At 42.7% G+C, this 14,530-nt stretch overlaps 1 protein-coding gene across 25 annotated transcripts in view; it reads right to left on the bottom strand.

The window, feature by feature from the left end:
• SNAP91 (synaptosome associated protein 91) overlaps positions 1-14,530 on the bottom strand; it is a gene marked incomplete at both ends in the record, with an annotated part of 68,510 nt that overhangs the window by 39,748 nt on the left and 14,232 nt on the right. For all 25 annotated transcript variants that reach the window (XM_084261605.1, XM_084261587.1, XM_084261594.1 and 22 more), the window contains 3 exons: positions 1,276-1,378; positions 3,164-3,239; positions 4,324-4,466. In XM_084261605.1, coding sequence (XP_084117731.1) covers positions 1,276-1,378; positions 3,164-3,239; positions 4,324-4,466 — 322 coding nt within the window. The remainder of the gene's footprint in view (positions 1-1,275; positions 1,379-3,163; positions 3,240-4,323; positions 4,467-14,530) is intronic.

The raw sequence follows: 14,530 nt of genomic DNA, 5'->3' as shown, positions 1-14,530 counted from the left end.
CAGTCTTACAGAAGTCTTCACACATGTCCATTTTTATCTCTACATATCACAAACCTGCACAACTACCATGATGTATTGCCCCATTCTGGACACTGACAGATATAAGCATGCATATATACATATACACACACAAGCTCTCAGGGAATGCATACCTCTATTTTTACTTATTTGATTCTATAATCTGACGCAGCACCAGAAATAACAAGCATAAAGCCTTTCCAGGAATACATAGCACAGGAATAGAATGATTCCCAGCAACTCAAACTTATGTTTATTTAACACCAAGTGTTTGAAGGCATTAGGTGACAAAGGGAAATTAAGATGTTAGCACTAGAGTAGTCTGCTGGATCAAAGCCTGCCTGAAACGTCAATCCAACTAGTTACTAGTCTTCATGTCAAAAACTTCTTAATGATTTGTATTCCAGATAGGTTTTTCAGGAGGTACCTACTTTGATCCTCACTGTGGGAATGGCATCCAGTTACACCACAATTTGAGAAGCAGGAGAAGCCTGGCAGCAATACCTGCATTAACAGCTCAGAATACTCTGGAGCTGCCAGAATGATCCTATACACAACTCACGATTAGCAGGGACATTTTTAGTATGAAATCAATTAAGCTGCACCTTCAGAGGGTGTCAAGCCACTTGCTGTGTTGTCTGTGCTTCAAGAGAAAATCTAGAGCTCCTAAAGTCCCAGTTAGAGGGGTCAGAGACAAAAGAGTGTTCCAATAAATACCAACACACTCCTCTGGGCTGGATTAGCTTTTTTTTTTTTTAAAGACACAGTCCTTGTGGGAAATAAAACCATCAGCTTGCAACCACATTCCGTCCAGTTTATAACTGTTCACTGTGTTGCCTACTAAGAACTTCAGGTGTTCACTTCAGCTTTTCCTTTGTAATCGGTCATCTCTCTTATAGAAAAGGTCCGGAGAGTTATGAAGCATCATTTCAGAGCATTTCCTTCTCCAAGTCTTAACACAGTCTTGCTGTAGCACAACTTAATCAGAGGCAGATATAACACCTAACACTAAATGCTCCCGGTTCTGGAAGGCACCTTAACTTTGGTCTTCGGTATTTGCCTTACAATCCTCTCCTCCTTGTGCAATTTAACCCATTACAAATACTTAAGAAACCCAACCATTTCGGTGTTTCATTGTAGCTAAACAAAGAACATAAGAACTAAGTTACTGAGATATTAAAATGAAGCATAATGCCACAAACAAGACTATCATGGGTCAGGTAACCCTATTAGCTTACACACGTAAAGTCTGCTTACCCTTTCTTCACTCTTGCAAAGTCAAATGCCATTTGTCGGTAGGAAAATGCTTTTTCATTCAAGTATCTACTATAACGCCTTATAAAGGTGGACATGTCGTAACCTGCAAAAAAGTTACATGTTTTACATTTCATTTTCATGCCTGCTTAGAGGTTCTTTGACAAACAACAATATATAGTCAATAGGCCCTAAGGTTCTGTGATCTCTGTGGCAGTAGACAACCACATGTACAATACAGGCATCACAAGACATCTTCCAGCTTCTGAAGAAAAAGCAGTAGTGCTGCACCAAAACAATCTACCACTGACCTCTGCTTCCAACAGATTCATCCAAAGCACAAGTGGCATGGTTCCTAGGGAAACCTGCTAGTGGCTTCTACAGTTATGCAGTGACATTATTTGATGGAGAAATTAGTTACTCATCCATTAACAGGAAAAACCTCAATTTAACAGAAAGTTCATACTTCAATGGCACATGCCTTCCAGGATAGATTTCAACTTAAAGACTCCCGTTATTTCAGGTATGTCAGTGACTCCAACTCTTACCTTGAGCTTCAGAATTCCCCTGACTAGTTTTACCAGAGCAATGAAATTATGATGGCACACAGAGATCAGTGCCTTCTTTGAACTGTTACACCAGTGATCTTCAAGGCACATGATCCTGTACAAGCAGCCTCAAACTAGTGACCTTCCAGCCTGTAAGACTTCTGCACAATTAGCATTACACTCGACCATTCAGGTATTTCTTTCAAAGTTTCTTCCTCTAAGCTGCAGAAATGTCTGCATAAGGCAACTCAATCTTCTCTTCTGTACAAGTCCCTTTTGCTACATCCTCTTGACTTAGTCATTGACTGTATTTTTCCTTAATATCTCCCAACATTAAGTATCTCTGTCAACTCAGGCTTAACACTACCAGGTCTGATGCCTCATTATCTATGACATGCTGTTGTATTATCTATGAAAGGGCAATTTAAGTTTAAAGAAAGTGGCAAAGAATACAAAAGCATGCATTTAACAGAACTCATTGTTGCCAAATACAAGTAGCTTTGAACATGCCTGGCATGTTTTGCTTAGACAAACCAGTTACAACATTTGCTTCGCTTTGTTCCTTCCCTGTGCTACCATTTCTGAAAGATCCTCAAGCCTTTCCAGTATAAAACATGTCTCCATTGAGTGATGGAGTAAAGTGGCATTGCTTCAATCTTGCCCATTACAGCAGCATTTCTGAATTCTGCATGCAGTCTGCAAATACTCCAACAGTTGCCAAATTATAGGCTTCCTCTTTTCTCTACTATAGCTACCACGAAGCATTTTTTTCTGTTAAGTAAAGCAGCAGAAAAATTCACTAATACTTCCAGAGTCAACATAGAAAAGTAGACATTGTAAGCTTTAGAGAGAACAACTCCTTATTTTTTGCCTAGCTCTTCTAAATTCACTACTCAGATCGAAACCAGCAACATCTTTTGGTGCCTTCCCCTTGCCTTCCCAAATTAAACATCTGTATAGACAGTTCCTAAGCAGTGCAGTGTTCCCATGCAGCCTAATTACTATTTAAGACTGGGTAAAAACCAAACAAGTAAAAAAGAATGGAATATTATGAATCTCATCCTTAACTCCCGTAGCAGCTGACATAGCACTGGTTGAAATCAGGGCTGGGTCGGCTAAGGGAGTTATACACTTTCACCACCTGATAAAAACTTTACAGAAACTGAGAAACCTTGTTCTGAAGTTGTCCAGTAGTTGACTTGAGCTCCTGTATTGATTAAATACTTATAAAAAGGCTTCAGTAGAACATTTTTATATTATCTGCATCTTGTGAATGAAGCTGCAAATTAACAACAGTATCTTACTTGGAATCTTGTTAGGATTATAGACATGAGTAGGCTTACCATGAGATCCACTTTTGTCCAGAAAATTGCTGAGATTGAACAATGTGTTTCTAGATGCCAGGTACTGAATAAATCTCTGCAACACAAAGTTATATTTATATCACAGGTTGTATCTGAAGGCTCTGTACCTCCTAGCAGGATTATTACCAGTCTAGCCCCACCATACACACACGAAAACCTCAATTTTTGTCTTAGCCTGCAATATCTTTCACAAAACTTTTTTCATGCATTCAGATTAATTATATTTAGCCTGAATCTCTACTAAGCATCCTACTGTATATGCATAAAAATAGATTCTCTGCAAATACAAACCAGATTGTGGAAGAAGCAGTAGAAGTGGTGAATTCTCAAAGAGATTTGGGGAAGCATAAGATTTATCTGCTTGCAAAGCAGCATATCCAGGCTAGTCCCAGACTTTTCAACCCAGCAGCCTCCAGCTTCAGCCAAGTCGAGGGCCTGTTTTAATAACAAGCAGGCCCCACATCAAGTACAGGCACTAACAGACTGAAACAGTTAAGGAAAGCAAATCAGAGTATTGGCTGAAGCTTGGAATGGGGAATAAAAAGGACAGGAGTAAGAGTTTATGCTGTGACATTGGAGAAGTTCATTGCACAAAAACACTTTATATACAGCCAGGGAGGAATTGTTTCAGTCGTACTAAAGCTCTTTAAGTATGCTTTTTGTTTTTATAGAGACATACCAGTCCATACAGGTCAATAAAACACAACAGCAAGGAAAACACAATCCAAGAGGCTATCAAGTTGAATTTACAGCTCCAGGAATGTTTTAACACTCACACAGAGAGAGCAGCTATATGGATGGCAATACACATCTGCCAGAACATCAACTTTGACTCTAGTCAAAAAATCCCAGGTAGTCTTTAATACTGCATAGCTGTTTTCAGACAGCACATAAATTGTCAACATCCTTGAACAGGCTGCTGCTTGCTTTTAGGCTATGGCTTTGTAAATAAGAAGACAGATAATCGGCATGTCTCCAACTATGTTGTTAAAAGACAAGTTCACTCATCAAAAATCATTCTTGTGCTCTGTTCTCAGGTCCTTACTGGTTCAGAAGGGATGTCTTTTCACCACTAATGTTTTTGGCTTGGAGACTGCTCAGTACCAATGTGGTCTCAAAAGAAAGCTAATTACATTTACCTCATTGCCATGAACCATTAGATGATGCGTAGTAACTAAGGCTTTGAATACAACCACCCAGCTACTATTTGTTGCTCGCTCAAAGAGTGTATCAGCCATCTGAGGAATATTCACGTTCGTTTCATTAGTTGCTTGGATCAAGTCTGTAAGAAAGAAAAGGAAGTTGTTAGGTGCTACATGACAAAAAAGTTTGCAGGATGGCCAAGCTGTCGGCCCACCAGGCTGCAGGCCATGGTTATGACAAACAGCAAGTTCACGGCTTACATTCTATATTTAAAAAAAAAAAAAAAAACACAACAAAGAAACCACCACAGAACTGAGACTGTATTTGTACATGCTGACAGCAACACTGGTCTAACCCTTTTGTCCAGCTGTATTTGCTTTCCAACAATTCTGTCCTGAGCTGTGTCCCAGCCTTTCTCCACCTTCACCTCAGATGAAGTCAGGGTGCACAAGACCACCTAAATTTACTCCTTGCAGGTTTTCAAATTAAATGTGTTTGTTCACAACCTCTGGGTTACACAAATAAATATTATTGCATTATTCCCTTACAGGTAACATGTCAAGTGCACTGAACCCAGTCATATCAGCACTGCCAGAAACAGACACTCTAGTCATCTCAGAGGTTAGAGTTTCACCAGCACGCTACAGCACGCCTCCTGGAGCCCCTACAGACTTTGGCAGCAGAAGAATACATTCAGCAGGTATGAAGACCCCTTCAAAAGTAGTAAAAGGTGGCACAGATACACATTAGCTCATACTGAAGAATAAGAGTCTTCTGCAAGAAACTGCACTTTATGTATAAGTAAAATTTTAGACTTTCTTAGGGAACAAAGTAAGACAGCTTTGTGTCCTGTACATTAGGAAGATGTAGACTTGTACAGCAGTCTGAAATTAAGGTAAGTACTTAAACAACAGGTCAGCAAGCTTTCCGCTAGCATCTATATCCCACATCTACTGAGAGGATCTTTGGTTTCCTACATCACCCATTACCTCTAGACTCTTGTGAGGCAGTCACCAATGACCTACAAGTTACTATCTATTTTAGAGACAAACAGTTGGAAACTGCATTCTGCAATTGCCTGACCAAAACTCTTATGATGCCAGATGCAGATCTAGCAAGACTTCAGACAAGTTCACACAACAGAAAGATCACAGAATACAGACCTAATTGTAATGCTGAGGTTTAAAGTTTGAAGAACTAAGCATAAAAAGTTAAAAATTAAAAAGCTTAACTACTAGACAAAGAATTGTCTGTGTTAATAATAAAAATACTCATCTTTTGCTTTCCCTAAAAGGAAAGTAATCATTGTTAATGATTTTCTACATATTTCCTTCCATCCTCCAGACTAGAAACGTTCATCCAACTATTGAAGTCATTCAGTGACAACAAATATTCTACCTTAGAAGCAGACAGGCTATTCTGCAACTGATCCTTGCACACTTAAACTATGAGAGCCTGCTTGAAACACTCTACAGCAGTTCAGTTGACCTAGGCAGCAGGATCAACACTTTTGCACACTTGCTTTCACTGCCCAACCCAACCCCATATAATGGGGAACATTAATGCTGCTAGGAGCAGAAAGCCAAGGTTCAGACTACTATGAAACTACTGATTCTGCCTCTATGGGGCAGGAAAAGTCCAGAAGACAGACCCGTGAGCTGCATCAGCTGCTGAGAACCACCTGGTGTGTTCAGAAGCCCATACTGTACCAGAAGCATTCAGAAGTTTCGTAATTCTTTTCATGTTTTGTTGGTTGGGTTTTTGTTGGGTTTTTAATTCATGGCAAGTGATTTTTAAAGGGGGTTTTATGTCTATTAAACAGACTCATTTAAGAAGCAAGAAATCTATAACTCAGAGTCAAAAGCCAGTGAAAACTGTGGTTCTTGTGTTTTAAATTGTCTTCTGTATGGGCAGAAAAGCTGCAAGTTCTCTTCAGTTTCAGGTCAGCAGAAAGATTTTCTGTAATAAGACAGAAGACAAATTAGGTGATCCATTTGCCAAGTTTGATTTTAAAACGTTTGTTGTCATGGTGTTTGTTTTGCTTGTGGGTGGTATTGGGTTTTGGGGTTTTTTTGAAGAACACCTTCTGAAATGTAAAGTTAACTTCTGTAACTTCAGTAATACTACCCTTGAAGGAAGCAGTTCTACAGACAAAAATATTACAGCAGTAAAGCCATGCTATTGAATGACAGCAGTTCAAGCTCACAGAGCTCCAACAAGTCTCCTTGATCTTGTCATACAGACAGGCCAGTAACCTTTTATTCTGTACTGCTGATTAATGAATTATAGACAGTGGTTTGTAAAAGCCTAGAAGCAAGTCACAAGTGGCTTGCTCACCACTTACTCTGTTCAGAGGTTTTAAAGCAGACAACAGCACTTGCCCTTTGTATAAGTAAAAACACATCCCTCAAATTTGCAGACAACACTAATCTGGCAGGAAGCGTCAATCTGCCTGAGGGTAGGGAGGCTCTTCAGAGGGATCTGGACAGGCTGGATTGATGGGCTGAGACCAATGGGATGAGGTTCAAAAATGCCAAGTGCAAAGTCCTGCAACTGGGACATAACAACCCCATGCAGAGCTACAGGCTTGGGGGAGACTGGCTAGAAAGCTGCCTGGCAGAGAAGGACCTGGGGGTGTTGGTTGACTGCAGACTGAATATGAGCCAGCAGTATGCCCAGGTGGCCAACAAGGCCAATGCCATCTTGGCCCATATCAGGAACAGCATGTCCAGGGAAGTGATTGTGCCCCTGTACTTGGCATTGCTGAGGCCGCACCTCAAGTACTGCATTCAGTTTTGGGCCCCTCACTACAAGAAAGACATCGAGGCCCTGGAGTGTGTCCAGAGAAGGGCAACCATGCTGGTGAAGGGGCTAGAAAGCAAACCTTAGAAGGAGCAGCTGAGGGAACTGGAGTTGTTTAGCCTGGAGAAGAGGGGGCTGAGGGGGACTTTATCACCACCTACAATTACCTGAAAGGAGGTTGTAGAGAGGTGGATGTTGCCTTCTTCACCCAAGCGACAGGTGAGAGGGTAAGGGGGAAATGGCCTCAAGCTGTACCAGGGTAGGTTTCACATTAGGGAAAAATTCTTCACCAAAAGGGTTATTGGGCATTGGAACAGGCTGCCCAGGGAGGTGGTTGAGTCACCATCCCTGGATGTACTTAAAAGATGGATAGACAAGGTGCTTAGGGATATGATTTAGTAGAAGACAGGGATGGTTGGACTCAATGATCTCAAAGGTCTTTTCTAACCTAGTGATTCTGTGAAATTTGTAAGCTTTCAGTCCTAAGTTTCAGCATGTAGCTCTTCATTGAGGAGGGGTGCTATAAATTGTGTATTCCATAATGAAACCTCAGAGGAGTCCACCCACAGCCATGCTGGCACCAGGGGCTACAAGGCACTACTTCTATACAATACCACGGCACTGCTTCTGAAGTCACTCACTCATTTCTGCTTCATCTCCAAACTGCTGGAGGGTACAGCATCTCAGTCTGCAACTCTGAACGTTTTAGGACATGAGTAATTATAGTGCACTGAGTAGAAAGGTATGATTAAATTTAGGCCTGCTACTTTCAGTGCACAGAGAAGAATTAAGCCACGCATGAGGATTTTACTCCTCATCTGAAAGGGGGAATAAAAGGAAATGGGGGGGTTAATTCTTGCAGAGCTGTTTCCCATTAAGTTTACACACCACAAAGCTAAGGAATTCAAGCTTCCTGGGTTTCTTTCCTCAGTATCATAGAGTCTCAACTTAACCAGCAATCATCAGCATCTGGAGCAACTCAGAAGCACAGCTAAGTTTAGCAGACTCTGAAACGCAGAGTTTGGTGGCTAAGCTAAAATTTAAATTAAGACTTGGGAAAATTAATTTGACTTCAGTGTGGTTGGGAAGAATAGGTACAAAGAACAAGAGCATACCTACAAGAAAGAAGATCTAGAAACTAAATTTTCAAAAGATAGATTCAGACATTTACTGGTGTGAGACAAACTTATGTTTTCTAAAGAGACAATGAAGAGACTTGTGTCTTCCACACAAGTCACAGGTGAACTTGTTAATACAAAATAGATAACACTAAGCACCACCAAATGAAGACTAACCCATCAGAAGCATATGAAGCAATCTTAGAAAGTTGATTCCATTTGGGCCACATACAAACAGGACAAACAAGGATTAAAGGTACCTACCTGCCCAATGAAGTTCCTATTACTACAGACATTCATCCCAAGTGCACTGACAGCTAATCACCAAACCCAGAAACTGAGCTCAAATACAAGTCCCAGAGTAAGAATCAGGAAATGGACAGCAGTAGCCACAAGTACTTCCATTACTACCAACACAGAAATAAGGTAGTTGAAGAATAAATACCTATATACCCTTCAATGAATCCTTTGGTTTACTGTGGGACTTTATAAATGCCAAATCTCAATATACGATTTCCCCTATTTCCTCTGCACATTTTGGTGGTTCCTATTTTGAACATTTATCTTCTACAGATCCTTGCTTAAACTGTAATTTGGATTTCAATTTCCAGCTAAGTTGGAGATGCAAAACCAACGTGCATAGAAGAAATAAATGGCTGTCAATTCTTTGATGCTATAACTTAAATCTAAACACCAGTCTTTAAACTCTGACTAACCAATGCTTTGACTTAGTCTTAAGGCATCTTAACTTCATTAAGGAAGAGAAGCAAAGCTAGACTATGATTAACTCAATCAAGAAAAAGGCAAAGCTACCTAATTGAGGAAGATCAGTAGAGGGTTCAGTGAAGAATACTGAAGTAAATTAAGACACCATAGCTCTTCGTGACCTTTTAAAGATCCCACTTTAAGATGTGAGTAGTTTTGGTGTGTGCTAAGCTGTTAAGGCAAAAAAACCCAAAACAAACCAACAGGAAAGTTTCAGTCTTCAGAATTTCAGACTTGGTCAGTCTCATTAGAAACTACTTCCTAGTTTTGAGATTGTATTTTTTTTTAATGAGAAAGATTATGCAACACTTTAAAGAATCTTATTCCTTTACCTTTTCAGGTTGTATTCTGCACCTGGGCAGGATTTCCCCGTTTTGTGTGGTTTTGGTTTTTGTTAGTTTTTTACTGGATTCTTTAATAAACAGACCTGGAATTCCCCAGCTCAAAGTTAATTATTTCCAAGTTACATTTCAGAATGTGGAGGAACAGCAGCAGAGCACAGAACCTCTCTGTTCTGGGATACCGGTGCCAGTTTATGAGCAGCTGTCATTACAGCCTGAATTAACATGCAAGGTGCCTCAGCATCTGAGCTGCATCATACATTCAGATCATAAACTTTGCCAAGTCTCTCTCTTTGACTGTAACCCCCTTACAGACCTTCACTATTATGCTGAACACTATTATAGTTTTCACAAGTGTTCTACTTTCTTGCCTACTAGTATTTAAACAATGCCTTGAACTTATAGAAAAGGAAATACAGGACTGTTCCAGCCTAGTCAAGAACAGAAAGTGGCTCAAAGGAAGAGTTTACAAGCCTCAACCAAAAAAATTGAATAGGCAAGTAACAGTACAAGTCCTCCCTTACAAGATAGAAGCATGTCAGGAAGCTACCAATCGTTGTGCTAACCTGTGCAAGAGCTGAACTTCCATGTGTACAGAACCAGTACTAGAAAGCAGAACAACGTTACTGGTTTCTGCTTCTACCATGATTGCTCATAACAACATTAGATTATTTTAATGCTGTTAGCTTTGACTATCAAGCAATTAAATTAGAAGCATCTTATCACAGAATCACAAGGTTGGAAAAGACCTTTGAAGATCATCAAGTCCAACCATTCCCATCCTAAGCCAAACCATATCCCTAAGTACCTCATCTACCCTTTCTTTGAACACATCCAGGGAAGATGACCCAACCACCTCCCTGGGCAGCCTGTTCCAGGCCCTGACAACTCTTTCAGTAAAAATGTTTTTCTAATATCTAATCTAAACCTGCCCTGGCACAGCTTCATGTCATTTCCCCTTGTCCTATCTCCTGTCACCTGGCTGAAGAAACCATTGCCCACTGCTCTACAACCTCCCTTCAGGTAGTTGTAGGTGGTGATAAGGTCTCCCCTCAGCCTCCCCTTCTCCAGGCTTAACAGTCCCAGCTCCCTCAGCCACTCCTCATAGGATTTGCCCTCCAGCCCCTTCACCAGCCTTGTTGCCCTTCTCTGGACTCGCTCGAGGACCTCAATGTCCTTCTGTCCTGGTTTTGGTCAGGATGGAGTTAATTTCATTTGTAACAGCAGATGAATGCTGTGTTTGAGAGTAAAATGGGAGTAGTGCTGATAACACCCTGATGTTTCTAGTTGCTGTCAGACAGTCAAGGACTTTCTCAGCTCTTCATGAGAAAGGAGGGGCGAAGCCAGGACAGGTGACCCAACTGGCCAAAGAGAGTATTCCACGCCTGTTACGTCCTGCCCAGGATATCGGGGGCTGACGGGAGGAAGGCCTGGGGCGGCTCTGGGACGCGCGGTTCTTGGGGGACGGTCGGGTTCTGGGACGGCTCTGGGTGGCACGGCCTGAGTTGTGTGGTTTGGTGAGAAACTGCATTGTGTATCAACAGCTTCATATATTTCTGCTTTGAAGTCCTGTTAGCATTGTTATATTGTATCTTTCTGTTATCTTAGTAAACTATCCTTATCCCAACCCACGGGCCTCTTAATTTCTTGATCTTGGGGTTATTTGCCCCTTTCTCTTCCTTTTCCCTTCCCTTACTTCTCACCCCCCCTCCCCTTCCCTTTAACCTGCTCTTTTCCTTTAAGGAGCAGGCAGCTGCGTGGATCTTGGCCCTCAGCCGGGTGAAACCACGACACCTTCTTATGGTGGGGAGCCCAGAACTGCACACAGTACTCAAGGTGTGGCCTTACCAATGCTGAATACAGGGGCACAATTACCTCCCTAGACCTACTGGCCACACTATTTTTGATACAAACCAGGATGCCATTGGTCTTCTTGTCCGCCTGGGCACACTGCTGGCTCATATTCAGTCTGCAGTCAACCAACACCCCCAGGTCCTTCTCTGCCTGACAGCTCTCCAGCCAGCCTCCCCCAAGCCTGTAGCACTGCATGGGGCTGTTATGTCCCAGTTGCAGGACTCTACACTTGGCCATGTTAAACTTCATCCCGTTGGTCTCAGCCCATTGATCCAGTCTGTTCAGATCCCTCTGAAGAGCCTCCCCACCTTCAGGCAGAACTACACTTCCTCCTAGTTTAGTGTCATCTGCAGACTTACTGAGGGAACATTCAATCCCTTCATCGAGGTCATTGATAAAGATCTTGAACAAGACCGGACCCAGGACTGAGCCCTGGGGGATGACACTTGTGACCAGTCTCCAGCTGGATTAAGTTCCATTCACCACCCTTTGGGCCTGGCCATCCAGCCAGTTTTTAACCCAGCTGAGGGTCCACCTGTCAAGGCCAGTGGCAGCCAGTTTCTCAGTCAGAATGCTGTGAGAAACCGTGTCACAGGCTTTACTGAAGTCCAAGTAGACCACATCCACAGCCTTCCCCTTGTCCAATAAGTGGGTCACCTTGTCATAGAAGGTGATCAGGTTAGTTTGACAAGATCCAACTTTTGTAAACCCATTTTGACTGGGCCTGATCCCCTGGCCATCACGCATGTGCTGCATGATAGCTCCCAAGATGACCCTCTCCATGATCTTCCCCAGGACTGAGATCAGGCTGACAGGCCTGTAGTTCCCCGGATCCTCCTTCTGGCCCTTCTTATATATGGGTGTCACATCTGCCAGCATCCAGTTGAGTGGAACTTCCCCAGTCTGCCAGGATTGCTGATAGATGATGAAAAAGGGTTTGGCAAGCACATTGGGGGTTGGACCTGATGATCTCTCAAGGTCCCTTCCAACCCCTATGATTCTATGATCTGCCAGCTCTCTCAGCACCCTCAGGTGAATCCCATCTGACCCCACTGACTTGTGGGTATTTAACTAGACAAGTAGGTTGCTAATCATTTCCTCCTGAACCATGGGAACTTTGTTATTCCTCCCATCCCTGTCAGCCAGTTCCTGAGGATGACTACTCAGGGAATAACCATCTTTACTATTAAAGACTGAGGCAAAGAAGAAATTAAGGACCTCAGCCTTGTCCTCATCCCTTGTCACTAATGTTCCCTCAGCATCCAATAAGGGCTGGAGAATCTCCTTGACCCTCCTCTTACTGTTAATATACCTATAGAAGGACTTTTTATTATCTTTTACAGAACTGGCCAGTCTGAGTTCCAGTTCAGCTTTAGCCCTTCTGACTTTCTCCCTACATGATCTCACTAAATTCCTATAGTCATCCCAAGACACCTGCCCCTTCTTCCAAAGCTCATATTTTTCCCTCTTTTCCCAAAGATCTTCCTGGATCTCTCTACTCAGCCAAGCTGGCTTCCTTCCTTGTCGACTCCTCTTCCAACAGACTGGGACAGCCTGTTCTTGTGCCGCCGAGATTTCCTTCTTGAGGAGCAACCAACCCTCATAGGCTCCTTTGCCCTCAAGGGCTGCCTCCCAAGGAATCTTATCGAGCAGCTTTCTGAACAGACCAAAGTCAGCCCTACGGAAGTCCAAGGTGCTTGTTCTGGTGTCTCCCTTTCTAACCTCTCCCAGTACTACGAATTCTATCAACTCATGATCGTTATGCCACAGGCGTCCTCCAATCTTCACATCCCCCATTAGACCTTTTCTGTTTGCAAACAACAAGTCCAGCGAGGCACCTTCACTGGTGGGTTCATTCACCAGCTGGGTCAGGAAGTTGTCTTATAAACACTTCAGTAATCTGCTAGACTGCTTCCTCCCTGCTGTATTGTACCTCCAGGAGACATCCGGTAAATTGAAGTCCCCAATAAGGACAAGGGCTAGTGATCATGAGACTTCTCCCAGTTGATTAAAAAACAACTCATCAGCTTCCTCCTCCTGATCAGGTGGTCTATAGTAGACTCCCATCACTATCTCCCTGATTTCGTTCTCCTCTGATTTTTACCTAGAGACACTTAACCCTGTCTTCACCATACTCCATCTCCAGGCTGACAAAGCATTCTCTGGCTACCCCACCTCCTCTCCTATCCAGCCTGTCACACCTTTATAGTTTATAACCAGAAATTGCAGCACTCCAGTCATGTGAATTATCCCACCACATTTCAGTGATGGCAATCACATCATAGTCTCCTTTAGTTACAAGGATTTCCAATTCCTCTTGTTTGTTACCCATGCTGCATGCATTGGTTTAGATGCACTTCATCTGGTCTATTGATGTTGATATGCCCCTTAGGGGAAGCCTTGCTTCCTAACTGACAGCTGGTTAAGTTACCTAGCCCATCAGTAGTAGTTAAATCTCTACTCTGAATTTGCACACTATCCCCTTGGTTAACTAGGGTGGCTGACCAGAGGTCATTGCCAGCACACCATCCCTCAGTAACTTGACCACCACACACGGGCTTTTTTCCATCTAGCCTGGCCCTGTCTCCCTCCCCCTTCTTATCTAGTTTAAGGCTCTATTAATGAGTCCTGCTAGCTTCTTCTGCCCCTTGGGGATAAGTGTTCCCCATCCCTAGAAAGCAAGGCTGGTGAGGCTCGAGCCAGCCCACTGTCAAAGTACCCAAAGTTCTGTTTCTCGTACCCAAGTTCTGTTTCTCATACCATGCTCTAAGCCAAGTATTAATTTCCTGGCTCTTCTCATTCCATCCCTCCCTCTTCCCTGTAGTAGGAATGATGGAGAAAAACACTACCTGTGCTCCAGATCTTCATACCATGCTTCCCAGGGCCCTTAAATCCTTCTTAAGGGTTCTCAGTTTTCTTTTATGTATTTCATTACTACCTATTTGGAAAACTAAAAGTGGATAATAGTCTGTGCATCTGACCAAGGTTGGGAGTTGCTTTGTTAAGTCCCTAACTGAAGCTTCCTTAAGACAGCAGACTTCCTGATGTAGAGGGTCCGGCCTACAGATCAGGCCCTCAGTTCTGTCCAGAAGGGAATCCCCTAAGACAATGACCCATCTTTTTGCCTAAACAGAGGTTGTTTTGATGGTTTGCTTAGGGGATCTAGGAGTAGTTTTCCTATCAGCTGTCTCATTATCTGGCTGGTCCCCTTGTAGCAGGGCCTCATATCTATTGCTCAGAGGAACTTGGGGAGGAAGGACAGGCATGGAAGGCACTCTCCTATTACTCTTGCCATGTACCTGCTTCCATTCGTCCCTTTCATT

Source organism: Gallinula chloropus (assembly GCF_964237585.1).
Source record: "Gallinula chloropus genome assembly, chromosome: 3".
In the NCBI taxonomy this organism is placed as follows: Eukaryota; Metazoa; Chordata; class Aves; order Gruiformes; family Rallidae; genus Gallinula; species Gallinula chloropus.
Note: the sequence above shows the minus strand (reverse complement) of the source record. Positions and strands in the feature narration are given on the sequence as shown.